We start from the raw sequence: 19,251 nt of genomic DNA, 5'->3' as shown, positions 1-19,251 counted from the left end.
ATCCGTTTAATCTCCTTTCTATTCAATTATACTTTATTAAAAATTATAGAATCTTTTTAAGCTAAGTACAGTAATATCCAGTTATTACTATTTTATACCAAACATTCATTTATCAATTAAAACAATTAAATCAATCACAGCCAAGAAATATCTGAAAATCTCATAAATCAAATAATTCAAATTTTAATAAATAAATAAAATTTAAAACAGACAACATCACTTGATTTTATTTACATTTTTTATTTTTAAGAATGAATTAATATATTTTTATATTTTAGTAAGCTCCATTCAAATTCTTCAATTATATTCTCTTTCTCTTTTCATATTCTCTATATTTCCAACCAACCGACCGACCAAATTTTCACTTTTTTTCATTTTCAGTTACTATTTTAGAAACAAGTTGCTAATATGTATTTTCAAAATCACTAAAAATAAAACATTCTTACGTTAAAAGAAAAAAAAAACAAAAAAAAAAACACATGATTTAAAAAACAATCGCAAAATTTTGAGACATTTGTTGGAATTTTAGCGAGGAAGTAGAAGCCAAATATCATGCTCTAATGGGAAGGCTTTTGAATTGTATACATTTAAAATTATTACAGATATATTACAACAAAATCTACTGGGAATGTAGATGCTTGCACTTATAGTACAGTGAAGAAATCTGTCAAGCACTAATCTGAAAATCAACCAACACTAAATATTAAAAAATATTTACCCGTATTCCAGGGGAATAAGCCCCATGAAAATCGAAGCTCATGTCCACTTACACATATTTAAGGCATAAGTACCACTTAACTACAAGCCTATTGCCTATCAATTATGTCTGCAATATGATTGGATGGCAATCACTCGTGGAACCTTAAGAGTGGCAACCACCAATATCATCGCAATGCAAAAGTCAAAAATTGAAAAGCTACATCAGAAAAAAATTATTCTTGGTGTCACAGGAAAGCATCTTTCAACTTTCAAGTTTTTTGAAGTTGAAAATTCCCGAAAGGCTTTCCAAGAAATGCGCGCCATAATTTATAAATATTATCCCTTTCAAAAGTGGGGGGAAAAAAAAACCCATAAATACTATCTTGTCGAGAAGCATGTGAACTCGCTCCATATTTTCTCTCAAGCAAACACAAGTGTTCCCACCGAAAACACAAGTTTTTAGTTATTTTTCACCTGGTTTCTGTTAAAATTCCCAACTAACACCTATTAGTTCAATCATTCAAGCAATTTGGGAAAAATATAACCTACTCACTAATCAAAATCATTTAAACAAGACTAGCCAAATATAACTTATGTGACTAATTTAACACAAAAGAGAATCGTATTACACTATTATTTTTTACCCAAAAAAGGAAAAGAAGACAATTTTTAAGAAAAATGACAAGAGGCAAAAAAATGTCCATAATTAATTAATTATGGCCGGGTCAGGTATCTTGCTCCATAATACAATTCTACAAGTTTTCAACATTATCTCTGTAATTCAGTAGTCTTCACCAAAAGTATTCAAAGTAGTACCAGCAAATTTTCTTTTGTCACAATCCCCTTCTATTCCCACAAGCAGACTTACAGTATAATCCCCACTCCGCAGCAAAAACTGGCAACATTTCAGCAAGACTGATCAAAATTTTTTTATCATAGAACCTGTCCAACAGGGAAAATGTTTGAAAGGATCTTCACAGCAGGTTCGGAGAATGCTCAAGGTTCAGCAATCCATTGGTTTTCCAAATGTACAAGGGCCCAACGAAAGCCGACCCAGAAGAATCGATATACTTTTTTTTTTTTTTCACAACATCTCCGTCACACACGCAGAGTCTAGCCTGCAACAGTAGATAACAACAACCGGCATAAAAATACACAAAACACAATACCAGAAGAGAACCAACTCAGCATGGTCAAAATTAGTAAATTTTCCATACAATTATGCTTTCCTCTAAGGGGGAAAAAATAGCCATTTTGTGCAATTCCAAATGAACTTTTGTCAAATGGAATTCATAGACAAATTGGAAGGATTACCTTGCATTTCTTTTGTTTGAGATAAAAGAGTCCATTTTTCCAAGTGTTTTCACTTGTACAAAATTGCAGCAAAATTTGAGTACTAAAATGGTAACTTAGAATCAAGAAAGCCATAGAAAGTAAAAAGCATTCACCTTCTTCCCGAAACCATTTGGGGTCACTTGCCCTGGACCACTCTGTAATTAAGAACCAGGTCCTCAGGTTTCTTCCATACATAAGCACGCACAGTAGCCAAGCTCATATCTGGAGATAAGACCTGGGAATTACAGAAACAGATTGCTCAATACAAACGAAAGCCAAACTATAGGTTGAAAAATGATGAAGGCATGTTCATGGTCACAGTTCTCACATGTGCTGCAATTTAAATAACAATTTTTCATATTAGTTGACAAATGCAAACTCCAGTAAACAGGAACCCATTTGATTTTAAAATTCAAGCAATCAAGAAAAAAGCTAGACCTATATGCACATTGGGTTTACTCTTGACCAGGAAAGACAAAAACCAATAACGGACACCAGATAGCAAGGCAAATCAAGCATGTTGGCATATAATTAAAACTATATTTGCTAAGTTCTAAACATAAAAAATTTGGACAACAACAAGCATGTTAATCTTAAAATGAGTAAACTAATTGATCACTGCCTTTTTCTTGTTTACCACACAACTATCTCTACTAAAACATTTTTAAACTGTAAAAGCTTAGCATTATCGGTTTATCAACATCAGAGAGATGATTAACTTGCCTGATTATTACACAAGATCTCTATAGAAGGCCTTAGCTTTTGCCATGACTTCAATCCAGAACGGAAAGATCCATCTCCAACAGCAGAGCTCTGCAATGGACCTCCGCCAAGGGGAGGAGCGAATGTTCCATCAGGATTTACACTATCCGATGGTTTATCAAAAACCATCTTCTCTATGACATAATTAACAACCTACATAAACATAACAGTAAAGCAAAGACAGTCAGTTCTTGAAAAAAAATGGGACAGTAGAACAAGGCAATTACTACATAGCCTTATCCAAAAATATCATTCAACAGAAATTTTCAACGTATAAGGCATGTCAACTGAAAGAATGTGTCAGTCAATGCTTAAAGCCATATAGAGGCCAGAAGACAGTCAAAAGGGTAGAGATATCCACAAATGTGAAGGAGTCTTCAAATGTGTATCAGTCCATGCATAAAGCTATAACACAGGCCAGAAGACAGTCAAAAAGGTTGAGATATCAACAAAAGTGCAGAAATCTTCAACACCAGACACCATCAGGAAAGTGAAAATGCCAACAGAAAGGAATGAATCCACATATTGTAATGGATCTAGGCTCCATATTAAACCCTAGTATGTTAAAAATAAAAATGCATGGTAAATAATTTTAACTTTACATGCAGCAAGAACCTTTATTACATCCTAGGAAAAAGCAAACGTAGGCAATAATCCTGTCTAGTTTACAAAGACTCTCATTGTGTATGATTTTCTATGTGATACCTCCAAAATCTCATATATTTTCATCTATCAATAGGAGTGCAGTTCATTTTGAAGTTTGAATAAACAATTGTCAATAGCATAACTTTCCAGGTAATTAATTAAGAGATCATATTAATGAAAGTAGAGCAAATGCAATTAGTTAACCTAACTCAGCAAAATGAAAAGTTTTCATATTGCCGAGCAACAACACTTGTAAACCAAATCACCTTGTGTATTCTCAATATCCGAGGTGCACTTAGTTTCCCCTGTGTCAGGATCTGGACAGCCGAACCTTCACAAGGATGCAGGTAAAAGCTGCACCTGTAAACCAAATATGAAAGTATATGTAAGGTGTAAAATTCCTACTTATTATAGCCAAATACAAGGAAAACATGAAAATAGCAGAATACACTCCTCTCCCACCCAGCCCCCCCCCCCCCCCCCCCACAAAAAAAAAAATGCAAGAGGGAAGAGAAGAAGTTGAAGTCCAAACAAAAACAGCCAAAAAACAGCCACTTTTGGATTGCTTCTATCAAACTTATAAATGTGTCAAAATAGTTAATGATTTCTTCTAAAAGAAAAGCTGCCGCAATGACATATCTCTCATGGGAGAACAAGGATGCATATACTGTGTCCAATTCAGTCATGTTTAACTTTCCACAAAAGATGGTTATATTTAGATATATAAACGGCAATAAATCAAATTACTTGGTGTTTTCTCTGGGTGGTAGACGATTATTCAAGACACAGTCAAGACACCACCAAGGAAAGTCCTTGTCATCTTCAGTTCCATCCAAGTCTGTAATTTTCTTTCTCCATGGGCTTCCTTGAGAACCCTCCGTAATTATGGATGGTGGTGAAATTGTTGAGAATTCAAATGGAGGATACACCACTGAGTCATTTTCAGCATTACCATCCACTTCAACTCTTGAATGGGTAAGACTTCTAGCACTGATATCCTTTGCTGACAAAACATCCCCATTGACAGTAGCTTGTGATCCAAGTCTCAGCTTTCTCTTAGCTAACCAATGAGCCAGTAGACCTTTAAGGGTTTCACGAGCTAAGTTAACCTGTGGATCACAAGTAAATGCAATAAATAACTCAGTGAAATTTTCTAAACAAATGCCAATATTTTAAGGCTAACTATTTTTTTATTCCCCACGGAATCAAGATCAATCTATATATGTGTGTGTGTGTAATGCATTCACTATAAATGGGTTGGGAGAGAGAGGGTGTTTGGGGAAGAGACTTCAGCCCTTTAAGATAAAGCACCAACAGCAGGTCAACACTACATTTTAATACGTCTTTGGTATTTTAATGTACCTTCTGCATGATAGTTAAAAGAATTGCCAAAGAATATTAACAGAAGCAAATATATATAAGTTCCACATATCATATATATACCCCACTGATACAACAGTTTAGGGATCTAGATACAGAATAATCAAACTAATCCAAGAAAAATAAAAGAAGACAAGTCCATTTATTGATACATGTGAATTACTCAAGGGAATGAAGACCAAAAGTACTTTTACCTTATCATCCTCAGGCTTTCCAGCAATTTGAAGGTCCGCTGAATACATCTCAGCGGAGAAGCATTGTGGTGTGTCCAAATGAACAGACAAGCTTCCAAGTCTAGTGTCCACCGTGAACCACGCAGGAATACTTACCTGGAGCCACAAGGAAATGATCAGTAAGGTTCACCAAATTTGTTGACAATTTGATACTACAACAAACAGGTCAATACCATCTCAAATAGTTCTTCTTTTTTCTCCTCAAATGAAGCCTGTAAGATTGAAATTAAACGCAAAATCAGCCATGCACTAGAAACCATAAAGTTCTGCTGAAATACAAGGATTAAGAAACTTTGCAACCTTTCCATAGTCCTCAACCACAACACCTCGCGTGATCTCCCATAGCTTCACTGAACCAGCAGCGTCCTATCAAAAAGGATTAACAAGTTTACAAAACCACAACAGCAAAAGACAGGCACTTCAGCAGCAAAACTAGCAGAACAAAGGAAACTATGATATTCACCTTAGTCAAAACATGCCTTCTATTATTTAAGATTTCATGCTGCACAATTCCCGGAATTCCAGGAATGGTAAAGTTTGGTTCTTTAAAAACGGGAACCTGCAAAAATGCCAAATAGTTAGTTATTAAAGGCATGCATCACAGTAAAAGGAAAAGAAAGAGAGACATCATTTATTGGAAAATTGAAGACAGTCAGAAGAGATTACAGTTAAAGAGTGGGGGCCCAAAAAAAAAAAGAGAAAAAGAAAAAAGTCGAGTGCAAATCAATGAAAAGAAGGCACATTATGAAATATAATGCAGAAGATCAAGAGCAGTTAATACTTTCCACAAGGTTCCTCAAGGGGAATCAGAACTGAAAATGAAGCCAGCTATAAACCAGCTGTAAATGGATAATGCAACAACCATTGAGAAAAATATCAATAATCCAATTATCCACAAATGATCTGGCAAAAACTATAAGGGATGTCTACAACTTAAACAAAATAACTGCATAATACAGAAACTATTGGAAAATAAGTGGATGAAAGTTTTACTTACTGGCGTAGATCCTTCCAACGAAACTCTTGCCCTCGAAAAAGACAAATTTCCAGCTATGAATGACCCACCTCTCTGAAAGACCTTTTGAGGATTGCGTCCTTCAGCAGGCCACCTATGAACCGAAGAATCTGTTGTGGCTACCCATATATTATCGTCGTGCAATGCCAATTGCAGAATTGGGTGTTCCCCTGTGCAAAGCAATAGACTTTCTCTAGTCGCCAAGTCTGTCAAGTATAACTGAGGGCATACACAGAATTAAGCACCGAACCTAAATAGTAGACAAAGTGAGAGAATATTTTCTACACAAGATAAGAGTACTCACAGAAAGGTCTCTCCCGCCACTGTAAACGTGACTAAATGTTGGAGTGCTGGCAAGTGCCCAAACAGAATCAGTGTGTACAGCATAGGAGTGAATGCATCGTTGTTGACCAAGATCCCATAACCTATAAAAATGAATCAATAGCCAATTACAGATCATATCTCCGATTTGTATGGTTGGGACAACTCTTAGAAGAATTAAAAAAATAGCCTGAATACCTGATCATAGAGTCGGAGGATCCTGATAAGCAATATCTGCAGATAAAAAAATAAATAAATGAACTAAATTAATTAAGGGAATAAACAAATGGAACCCAATCATACAGTGACCCCAAATCTTCTTTATTTATAAGCATCCCACCTCGGCATTCCCCTGCAATTTAAAATGAAAAAATGGTTTTTCTGAGATCCTTTACCCCCACCCTTCGTTTTATCAGTATAACCCAAATTTGTTTTTTACTCTCAGAGAAGGCATTTGAATTGAGTTGCCATTATAACTTTTTGCACACATCCCAATCACCTTATCATATCTGTCACTCATGCTATGACATGCACTGAATTGCATCACACACTTTCTCCCCCTAGTAACTATTTGAGAAATATTTTCATAACATTAGATAACTACAGACTCCATTCAACTAACCTTCCAGTAGAATCTAGGAGCAGAGATCGAATATTATCTGTATGCCCTCTAAGCTTAATAGTTTTTGAACCAGTCCTTGGATCCCATACACGTACAACCTAGAGGAAGCATGACAGGATGCACAAAATTAGTCTCCATTAGAAACCCTTTCAAACCATCTAATCACTAAAATAATAAGAGTTGAACAACAAAAGAAGGAAATATGTGCAACTTTCTTTAATTTCCTATGCAGCAGAAAAAAAGGAATGCAACAACGATCTTTACATTGGATTATACCTTCTCAGTTCCACCAGAAACCAGAAGGTTTCCACTATCATTCATGGCCAATGCATAGACAGACTCCTTATGGCCTTTGGCAGCAATTGGGACGTATCCTTGAGACTGACTTGTGTGTGCTGAAATGCTGTTGCTTGAACCAATGGTCCGTAGACTTGTTACTGGTAACGAATTCCCAGAACCATTGATACCAGTTGAACAATCATCTTCCATGGCATCACCTGATTTCGATGGAGCAAGGGCAGCTTCTATATCCCATATGAAAACCTCCGCACCAAGACCACCAGATGCAACAATATTGCTCTAAAATGCATGATACTAAAAGAGGATCAGAAAACGAAAATAGTAATGACAGAAACTACATGTCCAAAAGCAATTTTTGCCATCGAATTGAATATAAAACTTAAATAGAAAGATTTCTCTGAAAGGAACCTTTCATCAATGTAGTTACTAAGATCCACGAAAGATTTGACATAGAAATTACATTTTTTTCTGCTGCAGCGAGACAAGTAACATAGTCAGAGTGCTGACGGAGAGTCCTTATACAAGTTCCATCAGACGAGCAATTCCATGTCTGGAGTATATCAACCGAAAAGAAAGAAAAACAAAATAACCAAATCAATCAACAAGAAACAGCCAAGCATAGTAAACATATTAGAAAATCGGCAAAACCAAATTAACAAACCTTGAGGGTGGTGTCTGAAGAGCAGGAAACAAGAGTATTATCACCTACAAGGACAGCGTCATTTACCTGCAGAACCATAGACATTCCCCTTATATGCAAGGGCAGCTAGATATTTATGCATTCAAATATACAATTGTATTGTATTAATATACCATGATAGAAGATAGGTCCATTTTCTAGTTCCATACGAAGATCTAGAAGGCTCTCTACCTCAATCTTAGATGTGTATTTAACAAATAAAAATTCTGGTGTTCATGTCTAATACTCCTTTTCTTTCTTGCAGGTGCGTGTTTGAGGACGTGTTAATTTTTAATAATAGATTCAAAATAATTACTTTAAAAAAAATTCCAGTGGATGAAGATTCAACTCAAATTTGCTCCAATGCAATCTTAAACTAAGTATGTGACAAAATTTTTATAAATGCCAACTTAGCTAAGGCCTGCTGGTAGTCATACTTGATGAACAATAAAAAACCACATGAAAAAAGAATGTACCCAGTCAACATGCGACTCAAATGTTGCAGAGCAACTTCCAACATCATCAGCAAGTGACCATCTCTTTAATGTGCCATCACGACTGCCAGTGAACAGGTAATCAACCCCATTGGATACAGATGACTTCAATACAGCCAAACAATTTATGCCAGCACAATGCTACAAGAGAAGAATTCCAAAAAGAGCAACATGAGGAACTACAACTTTGCTAACATTAATGAAGTCATCAATAGTATAAAAAATACATCGGTTTCCATAATAAAAAAGCCCAATGCTATAGAAAAAGTTATCTAATATAATTTTAGGTACCATAATACACATGTATGAAGTTTCTAAGTCATACTTCAATGATTTGATAAAGGTTTTATTTGCCACAGTAATGTATTTAAACTCCGGTTATTTTTCCAATATGAAAAGGCAAAGGCAAACAAGTATCAACTGAATCGACTAAGTGCTTGGCAACCAATTTACAATCCTACCAATCAACCAAACATATAATTAGCTTAAATGGAAAAGGCACATTATTCAAGATCTAGGAAAGCATACGATCGACAAAGGGCCTCATGCTCTTCAGAGTTTGAAAACAAAAAAAATACTATAAAAAACTAAAAGAATCACAAATTCACTTCACCTTGGTGTCATCAGAATTATTCAACACATATGTCAACCTCTTCTCTTTACGGGGGCGAGTAGAATTGGCATTGTTACCCGCACTACCCACGCGGTGCATTGCAACAACCCCTGAAACAAATATGAACAAACAGTATGTCAACAATAAAACTGGAAAAAATGAAAAAGCTATCACCATATCAATTCTTTTAAGCCGCCGCCAGAATATGAAAAATCTCCAATGGTCCTTTATGCCAGGAATAGCATTCACTTAACAAAGATCACATACTACATTTACAAACATATATCCATATACCTAACCCTTGTGACAGTGATCAGTTGCACAAAGAGTTGACCAATATAGATTTAAGTAACAAAATAAATACAAAAACTAGACCAAAATGCAAAGAATACACGAAATATTCACAAAAACTCTAACAATACTACAAGTGAAATATGCATACTAGTAACAATTTACAATCGTTTTATCGAAACAAAATGTTGGCAGTAAAAATGAATGAAACTACAATCACGACAATCTCGAATTACTATAAATCATCATCTAATCGAACAAATGCAAATCTAAACCTTAAAATTAAGCGAGGAAATGAGGTAATTCGAGAAAGCTAATGCGGGCATATGAAATCAGCTCGTTCAAGATTAAAGCATTACAAAACAGAGCTTATTCAATGATCGGAAAAATATTGACAATTGAAATACTAATAACAACAGTTCGAATAAACAAAAATTAAATTAACGCACCAGTAGTTTAAGAAATCAATCGAAGGAGAAATTGAAGTAAACCCTAAGAATTTTGTTTCAAAAAAGAAAATGGAGAAGAGACTGGGAATTTTTTTAATTAATGAAGAAAATAAATTTACAATCCTGAACAGACTGAAAAACAGAAACGAGAAAGTGTGAAAAGTCAAAACCCTCCTCTTATATTATGTGAGAAAATTAAAAAAAATGAAAAATGAAAAAAGGAAAAATGAAGGCCTTATCTATCTGTCATAAGCGCAGGCAAAACGACGCCGCGTTCACTTTTAAAAAAAAAATATTTAGTGAATTTTTTTGACTCTTTCTATATGGCTTTTATCATTTTTTAGATAATATATTTACTAGTTGGGAGTGATCTAGGCTACGTTTGGGATTGAGGTTGGACATCTGTACCTTTCAAGTTCCAATATTAAAGTGTTTGGTAAATATTAACTGCTGTAACTTCGAAGTTATGTTAATATATTTTTTTACTTATATCATGAAAAATCTTTTATATCTTTAATAATTTTATTAAAATTATTATTTAAAATTTATATTTACTACATATTACTAACGTTTATTTTATAATTATAATTTTTTTTCCACAACAACTGCAGCTTAAAAGTTACAGCACTTCAATCCAAAACACACCCCTAAATGGTTTATTAATTTTTATTTTGCTATAGAACAAGAGAATTTGATCTATTAAAACAACTAATAGTTTCATCTTAATAAATGGAAGTCTCGTAATAGGCCCACCTTGTTTTGAGACCACCTTTTTTTTTATGTCAATTAAATTGCATTGTTTATTGCCTAACTAATTAATTAAAATTTAGCTCTTGTAAAATTTCAATATTGAATACGTAAGGAGGCAAAAAATTGATGGTAAAATCTTTTTTTCCTTATTAGTGGCTTAACAAAAATCTAATTCTTATGAGCAGTAGACTTTATAAATCATCTTAATTCTTAAAAAGGTTTTATTAGTCAAACTAACTAACAGCCACACGAAAAATAATATTTTTATTGTAATAAATTAATACGATGTCAATTTTTGAACTCTCAATTCTCTACTTTCTTTTTTTTTTTTTTTTTATTCGTGATTTGAGTTCGAAGATAGGAAATCTAGTAATTTGACTTGAGATTTACAAACTGAATCTTCTTACATCGATTTAAAGACGCGACAATAAAACTGTCAAATATTATATATAAACCAGAGTGTCATTAAGTAGCCCACGTAATTTTAATTAATCATATTAAAGTTTTTATATATATATATATAAAACCCTATTAAGAATATTTTAAATGACACGTGAATTTGTATAAAAATTCTGTGCGTTTGTGGGATTGTAAGATAATTTAGCATTAGTGATGTGACCTTTATAATTTTAGTTCTATGGGATCATGAAAAAGTAAGGCCAAATTTCCATTAGACAATTATTATTATTATAAAATTTTAACTAATTAAAAGTTGAGGTTACGTTCAGCGAGCGACTTCCCGAGTAGTAAACTCCCCCAATAAAAACTCGACTCCGCGTGAAGTTGCGCCCGCCGTAAAGGGCGAAACTTCGTGCGGGAGAACATTCTTCTAAAAGTAAAAAAAATAAGGCCACGTTGAAGATACATTCGATGTTGCTTGTTGGACCAGTTGTTGTGCTCGTCAGTTCCTTACCTTTTCCTTCTGCTGAAGCCTGCGAGCACATCATGGCATTTGAATTCACCTTTTGATAGTTCTCCCTTCTCCGTTCTCAAGAGCAAAATCCCTTTGATTCTTGTCATTTATTTTTATACGATGTAATTAATATTCCTCTACAATAACAACGTATTAAGAAAATCACTTTTTTTAAAAATTTAAATGAAAAAGAAAAGGCCATTAAAGTTGTGTGTAATCCCATTTTGATTTTTAGTAACAAAAATAAAATATTCAATCTAATTCTGTTGATATTAAAGAGAAAAAAAAATAATACCATCCAACTAAAATTGCATTTAAAAAAAAACAAAAAAAAAAAAGCAATCAAGTTGAAGTTGGTCAAAGTGCTGATCGTTGAAGGTGAGTCGCGGATTAATTTCACGTAAAGTAGTGAATTATTGCGTGGTATTGTTGCACTTGAGTGAAATGGTCTAAAGGAAATATGAAACACATTTGCTTCGGTTATTTTATTAACAGTCAAAAAAACTATTATGATTTATGAATGATGCGAATCCACTATTAATTATTTGATTGGAAAAAATATATATGTTTGGTTATTTATCTGAAATATGAAAATGAAAACAGTGAAAATATATTTATTTTTTGTTTGAAAAAATTAGAACAGTGAGAGAGAGTAAAGAATTACTTATTATTTATTTTTTTCTTATTAGTTGCATTATATTTTCTGTGAGTTATTGTTATAAAGTATCATTTTTCAAAATGGTCAGATTTTAATTTAGTAGATAAATATAAAACTATCTATAAAATATCATAATGTAATATAATAAATATAAAAATATATTATGTCATTAAAAATTTTATTTAGTTAGAAAACCATATGTATTGTATATTACTTTTTAACTATTCCTCCAAAAATAGTTATTTTTTATTTTTTCAAAATAATAATGTATTTTTTATTGTGTATATAAATTATATCTATAACATAATAATATTTAAGATATAAATCAATTTGTAATTATATTACATATTCTTATCATATATTATAATAATGTAAATAAGATATCTTTATTGTAGGATTTACGAAATTTATTGCAACAATTATTTAAAGTCAAATTTGTGAGACTTCTGGCGGAGAACACAAATTTAAGAATGTTAATATGGTGTTTTCTAGTTTTCTTCACAAACTTTTAAAGGACGGAAATTGTTCATTCCTTGTAACCGTAGCATTTTCCTAAAAAATGAGTCCACCAAATAAGTTTTATCCATTTTGCTTGTCACAAAACAAAAAACAACAAACTAAAAACATTACCAAACACACTCTTGATTTTCTCTTTATGTGCACGAATTACTATTTTATTTATGTTATCCTCATTTTTATCCCCTATCGTTGTACATATATCATTACTCAAGATGCTATACATAACATAACGGGTCTTTTAAACGGCAATGGCTAATAGTAAGCTTGATTCTCACTTATAATAACAAATTTATTTGTAAGAAAGTATCTTATCTTTCGTTTTGAATTTGATGTATCCAAAAGAGTTTTTGTTTTCAAAATGTTAAATAAATGTGATTTTTTTTAAAAAAAAAAAGAATCAAACCTTTAAATTTTGTACCATAAAATACGGGCCAATATACAATAATGTTATTTTAATTACCTGTAATTAACTAATTTTGAAGTACCAAAAAGTGCAATTATCATAAAATAGATGTACAAGAATTGCTTTTCGAAATAGTGGGTGGGTGGGTGGGTGGCTTGCCTTACGATTGTTGTGGGAAGCCAAAAAAAAAAAAAAAAAGAAAGAAAGAAAGAAAGAAACACAATAATGAATGGTGAAGAAATTAATTCCATCCATACATCGTGATCGTGCAATTGTGCGCAAACAAACTCATGTCACAGCATGTTGAAAAGACAATTATGACATGCATGTAACTATATTGTCCATTCATTATTCAAGAGAAAGACATGAGCATAACAAAGTCAATTGCTTTGATGATGATAATAATAATAATAATAAAATGGCTTTATGCATGAGTAATTGCCTGGACAACATAATTCATCACATTAATTGGGCAAATATAATTCAAATACGGCGTTATTTTCATTCACGTTAATGATGTCAATCTTGTCAAATTTCTAGAATGGGCTGAAAAGGATGTCATTTCGTCTTTAACTTCATTTGTAGTCATCTTAATTAAATGAGATAATCATACATGAGAATTTTATATAACAACTAATTTTCTTTTTTTTTTTTTTCTGGAGCAAAAAAATCAAACGTGGAGTTAGTTTCGTTCACGCAAACAATGACCATTTTGTTATGAATTGATAGGATAATTAATATCATGATGCAATGAGTTTGAAAACTCAGGATGCCTTTGATTTGTATTTATGTATGGATCAATCTATAATGTTATAACTAAAATCACGCATTAATACCGTAATTTAATATAAATTATATAAATAAAATATAAGACATAAATTTAACATAAAACTTCTAAATCAAAATTAAATGTAAAATAAAATATAAATTATGTAAATAAAACATAAAACTTGTAAATGAAAGATAAAACAAGCTAATCAATATAGGAATGGTAAATTAGTGTAATACTGGTAAGCAAAATAAAAACTTATAAATGTAATATAAAATTTGTAAATCAATATTAAGTGTAAAAAAACATAAATTAAGTAAATAAAACATAAGACTTATAAATGGAAGATAAAACAAACTAATTAATATAGGAATGATAAATTAGTGTAATACTGGTAAGCAAAACAAAAACTTATAGACGTAACATAAATTAAATTTGTAAATCAATATTAAGTGTCAAAAAACCGTAAATTAAGTAAATAAAACATAATACTTATAAATAGAAGGCAAAACAAGTGAATCAACATAAGAGTGCTAAATTGATGTATTATTGGTAAATAAAACAAAAACTTATAAATATAATATTAAACTTGTAGATCAACATTAAGTGTAAAATAAAATATAAATGATGCAAATGGAATATAAGATTTGTAAATGAAAGGTAAATAAGTAAATCAACATAGGAGTGGTAAATTAATATATCATTGGTAAACAAAACAAAAACTTATTAATATCATATAAAACTTATAAATAAGCATTAAGTGTAAAACAAAACATAATTAAGAAAATTAAAAATAACTCATGTAAATAAAATTAACATTGGAGTGGTAAAATGATGTAATATTGGCAAACAAAACATAAATTTAAAGATTTAATATAAAACTTGTAAATCAACATTAAGTGTAAATTAAGTAAATAAAATATAAGACCTGTAAATAAAAAGTAAAACAAGTATATTAACGTAAGAGTGGGTAAAATGTTGTATTAGTAGTAAACATAACATAAATTTACAAAAGTATCATAAAACTTTTAGAACAATATTAAGTGTAAAATAACATACAGATTATACAAATAAAATAGAAGATTTATAAATGAAATGTAAAACAAGTAAATATTGTAAGAGTAATTGAAAAAAATAAAAACTTACAAATACAAAATAAAATTCATTAAAATAATGATTACTTAAATATGTACTTTTTTTTATTTCCAAACTGAATAATAATAATTTTGGGTTTATATAATACATGTGATAATATATGTGAAATTTTATTAAGGATAAAATTTATTCTTAAAATCAAATTTTGGAAAACCTTTTTTTTATATTTTTCAAAATTGTTTGTAAGATAACTGATTTTGCATTCTTCTAAACCTCCTCGACAGTAACTTCAAAGCAAGAAGTAAAGTTTGAAAATATATGAAATATGTATAAAACTAAAAATTAGATCCAATTTTATTGATATTTCATATATATCTAGTAATATAAGAATGTATTTTTATTTTGTTTTGGCTTGATCCACATCAAGAAAAATAATTTCACTTAATTATCTTGTAAAGTAAACAAATACTATAACAGAAAGTGATTTTTTTTTATGAATGTCCTATCATGAATATAGAACTTATGATTAAACTAATTTAGTAAAACTTATTTCAATTGTTTTCAATACAACTTTTTTTTAATTAATGAGAATTTTTTTTTTGCTCAAATAAATTAAATAAGTAATATATATTTTTAAATTAAAGTTTAATATTGATTTATATTTTTTATATTATTTTTACAAGTGTTTGTTTTGTTTACAATTTTAAAACACTTATTTACCACTCTCATATTAATTTACTTGTTTTACCTTTCATTTACTAGTCTTATGTGTATTTTGCAAAATTTATGTTTACCACGACATTGATGCTGCAATTTTAATAATGACATCACTGAATTTTCTTGTATTTAATTGTCACATATTATAACACAAAGATAAACATCGGGGGGTGATGGACTTGACGCAAATTCCCTTCCCATTTTCATCTCCAACAAGTAATAACTAATTATCATGAAATTTTCATATTGAAACAAAATTTTTTGAGAGAAATGTCAACGGATGGGATAAGAATGAAGAGAAGAATAAAATATGAACTAAAGATGCTAACTATAAGACCTAGTTTGGGATTATTTTTGGGAGGGTTAAAAGCAATTTTAAAAAGTTAAAAACTAATTTAGTGTTTAATAAGTTTTTTCTAAAATCACTTTTGATAACATTACCCGTCCTAGAGTAGATTTTGAAAAGTAGAAAATGAGTAGTTTTTCAAAATTTAATTTTAAAAATCACTTTTTACAATTAATATAACTCCATTATATCCTCATATATATTATAAAAATCCTAAATTCTCCTTATCAATTAGAAAATAAAAATCACTAACTTTAAAGAAATTATTATTATACCAATTATATTGACATAACAAAATAAAAAATAATAGTATAATATATTTATTTTAGTTATCAATTATTATACATATACAGAAAAATATTTTATATACATATTTATAAATGTTTAAATAAATTTTATTTAATACTATATTCAATTCAGTCATTTATATTCTTACAGCAGTTTAACAGTAAAATTTATCAAACACATATAATTACTTTTAAACTTCATAGGAATTTTAAAATTAAATATTACCAAACATTTAAATAATTCTCTTAACAACTGATTATTTCTACAGCATAACTAACAACAATTATTTTAAAAACTACAGTATTACCAAACTGGCCCTATACTTATTACAAATTCTTGACATTAATTTTTAAATTAAAATTAAGAGAAGAAAGCTACCTTACCACTTCAAAACTTACCAATTTATTTTAAAATAACAAATCGCACAATAATTACATACTGCGTAAAACTTTCAAGACCGAAAGATCTCGTAACACTTTATGGTAGGGTTGTTGAATCACACATTATTGAGTTAAAAATAATTATTGGGTTATACCGGGTCATTTCTCAAAGAATATACGAGACTTTTTGAGTTGATCTAAAAGTATACGGAGCCTAATTTAAAGGAAATAATATCGTATTTGGTGAGGTGAGTTGGTACAAATGATATCAATGTCGGAGCTAATGAACCCACAGTTTGGGAAATAGATAATCACATACAGTGTATGTGATTAGGGGCAAATCTAGAAACTTAATTTGTTACGAAGAAAATTATAAATAAAAATTACCCATAACATCAAATTTCTTATAAACTTGCCCTATTCAAATAATATTTTTAAAAAATTATGAAAAAAATGATTTTTTTTTTTTAGCATAGTCAATTAATTGTCCACACTAGTGTCGACACGGATGTCCAGTGTGGTGTCCCTTGGGGCCTACTGCAAACAAGTCAGTTGTGTGAGCCCAAGGGCCTAGCGCACATGAGACTCTTTGCCCTCCTAAGAATGAGATAGATGGCTACATCGTAGAATGAGAGGCGTCAGAATCTCGCATTCCCGGGTTAGAATTGGTTGGTGGGCTACATATGATGAGCCTATTAAATGCTACGATATCTTATGAGTGGTGTGGTGTGATCTAAAAGCAAAATCTCAACCCCCGAGCCCAACACAAATAATATCAAACATTGTGTGGCGGCTGTTGCATGTCTCCGATAGTTTTACATCTCAATATGAGTTTTCCATATTTTTACCTCTTTTTTATCTCACATTCTCTTTTGACACAATTTCTTCAAATTAAATATAAAAAGAAAAACTTATTTTTTTTTTCATAGAGAGAAAGTACAACAAAAGCAAGATGCTAAATTGCTTTAGGAAGGTTCCAAGTTCCAACTTCCTAGTTGTAGTTAGTTATCACCTTTGTACTTTGTGGCAAATCTATGCTACATATTTTTGCAATTTTTAAATCCAACGGCCTAAAAAGGCTGTTTCTACCAGTCATTATTGCAATTTTTACCGTCGACGGCAAGTCTTCAGTTTCTCTGTGGCACCGTTAAAAAAAGGCTCAAGCGCTCTCATCCTCTGCGATGAGACTACCGTAAGCTAAATAAATATCCAAAGCGTTTTTGCCACGTTGGCATTACAGTGAAATTGCGTTACTTGTACAGTTGTACTTAAAAAAACATGTCTAAAAGAACCCGATGGCGATGAAATGAAAAGGTTTGGTAGCAGTTCCCTTAGCACACCTTCGCTTGAACACATTGAAATGGTAAAAAAGTTAAAAAAAAAAAATTTGATCATGTGACAGTACTCAATTACAATATTCATCGCCACAATACTATGTTAAAGTGTCGTAGTTAAATTTACAAAATATATAAATTGAAAAGATATATATATTTTTCTAGGGTCTGCCCTTTCCGTGCAACCGTTACACGGTACAACTAAATTTTGTCTTTTTCCAACAATTACACTACACTACCCTATATTTATAAGAAAACTGAATAGATACTATAAGTTACAAATCTTTATATATAGGTCCTTTTTTTCTGGATAAAATTATAAAATGACTTTTGAAAAAAATTTTAACTGTTATTATTATTATTTATTAATGTCATTATTATTATTATTATTATTATTATTAAAATTTATTATTTTAATTGTTATGATTGCTTTAATTAGTTATTATTATTATTATTATTATTATTTATTGATTTTATTACCGTCACTATTTTTAAAATATATTAAATTTATTACTGAATTATTATTGAATTATTATTTTATTAATATTAATAAATTTATTAATCTTATTATTCTAATTATTATATTTATATTAATGTTGTTGTCGTCGTCGTCATCATCATCATTAAACTTTATAATTTTTTTTTGTTTTAACTATTAAATAATACCACTGTCATTATTATTATTTAGCCTTAATTAAGCATTACATATATTTTAATTATTTTTTATTTTTATTATAAAAAATAAAAAAATAAATTAAACTATAATATTATTTTATTATATCATATTATATTTATTTAAAAATAATTAATATGAAAATAATAATTTAATATAATTAATAATAAATTTAAATAATTTTAGTTTAATATTAGTACAAAATTAATGCAGTACATGATAATACCAATTACCAAATGTTGCATAATTTTATTATAATTATTATAATATACTGCTAATGTAATATAATATAATATAATACATGTGCATTACATAATACAATATAATACAGTGTGCCAGACGGACCTTTAACTTTTTAAGTGATAATGGTCTAGAGGGATGTAGAGAAAGTAAAAATAATCCTAGTAGATCTTTTACAATGGTTGATTAGCTATTATCACAAAATTTAGGCTAATACAATAAAAATTAACCAACCACCCTATATTTAAAAGAGCATTTGGAAATCAATAAATTTACTATTCAATTATTTTTAATCAAGAATAAATAATAAATTATCATTATAACAAGA

At 30.2% G+C, this 19,251-nt stretch overlaps 1 protein-coding gene across 3 annotated transcripts; it reads right to left on the bottom strand.

The window, feature by feature from the left end:
- Nucleotides 1-1,276: 1,276 nt before the first annotated feature.
- On the bottom strand, nt 1,277-10,005 carry LOC102621542 (uncharacterized). Of its 3 annotated transcripts, XR_370070.4 has the most exons (20): nt 9,839-10,005; nt 9,099-9,208; nt 8,468-8,626; nt 7,974-8,039; nt 7,773-7,862; nt 7,289-7,591; nt 7,013-7,110; nt 6,589-6,624; nt 6,374-6,494; nt 6,052-6,288; nt 5,518-5,613; nt 5,355-5,420; nt 5,228-5,266; nt 5,016-5,150; nt 4,189-4,550; nt 3,708-3,801; nt 2,758-2,949; nt 2,148-2,269; nt 2,014-2,065; nt 1,277-1,817 (listed from the first exon to the last, which is right to left on the bottom strand). XR_370070.4 is itself a non-coding variant. In XM_052441979.1 (19 exons), exons 2-18 carry the CDS (start codon nt 9,195-9,197, stop codon nt 2,171-2,173), a joined length of 2,292 nt encoding a protein of 763 aa, XP_052297939.1. In that variant the 5' UTR covers nt 9,198-9,208; nt 9,839-10,005; the 3' UTR covers nt 1,277-2,065; nt 2,148-2,170. The 3 variants fall into 3 exon arrangements, 2 of the variants coding, with proteins under 2 accessions (XP_052297939.1, XP_006471782.2); XM_052441979.1 differs by having other exon boundaries at nt 1,277-2,065; XM_006471719.4 differs by lacking the exon at nt 2,014-2,065.
- Nucleotides 10,006-19,251: the final 9,246 nt, after the last annotated feature.

The sequence above is a fragment of the Citrus sinensis genome, chromosome 5 (assembly GCF_022201045.2).
Source record: "Citrus sinensis cultivar Valencia sweet orange chromosome 5, DVS_A1.0, whole genome shotgun sequence".
Taxonomy (NCBI): Eukaryota; Viridiplantae; Streptophyta; class Magnoliopsida; order Sapindales; family Rutaceae; genus Citrus; species Citrus sinensis.
Note: the sequence above shows the minus strand (reverse complement) of the source record. Positions and strands in the feature narration are given on the sequence as shown.

What these genes read in the sequence shown, in the direction of transcription:
- LOC102621542 (XM_052441979.1), bottom strand. Translation starts at nt 9,197, where the DNA reads ATGCACCGCGTGGGTAGTGCGGGTAACAATGCCAATTCTACTCGCCCC. An exon ending in TTGAGTCGCATGTTGACTGG is followed by an intron (nt 8,040 to 8,467) that starts GTACATTCTTTT and finishes ATGGTTCTGCAG; the next exon opens with GTAAATGACGCTGTCCTTGT. An exon ending in CTTCAGACACCACCCTCAAG is followed by an intron (nt 7,863 to 7,973) that starts GTTTGTTAATTT and finishes GATATACTCCAG; the next exon opens with ACATGGAATTGCTCGTCTGA.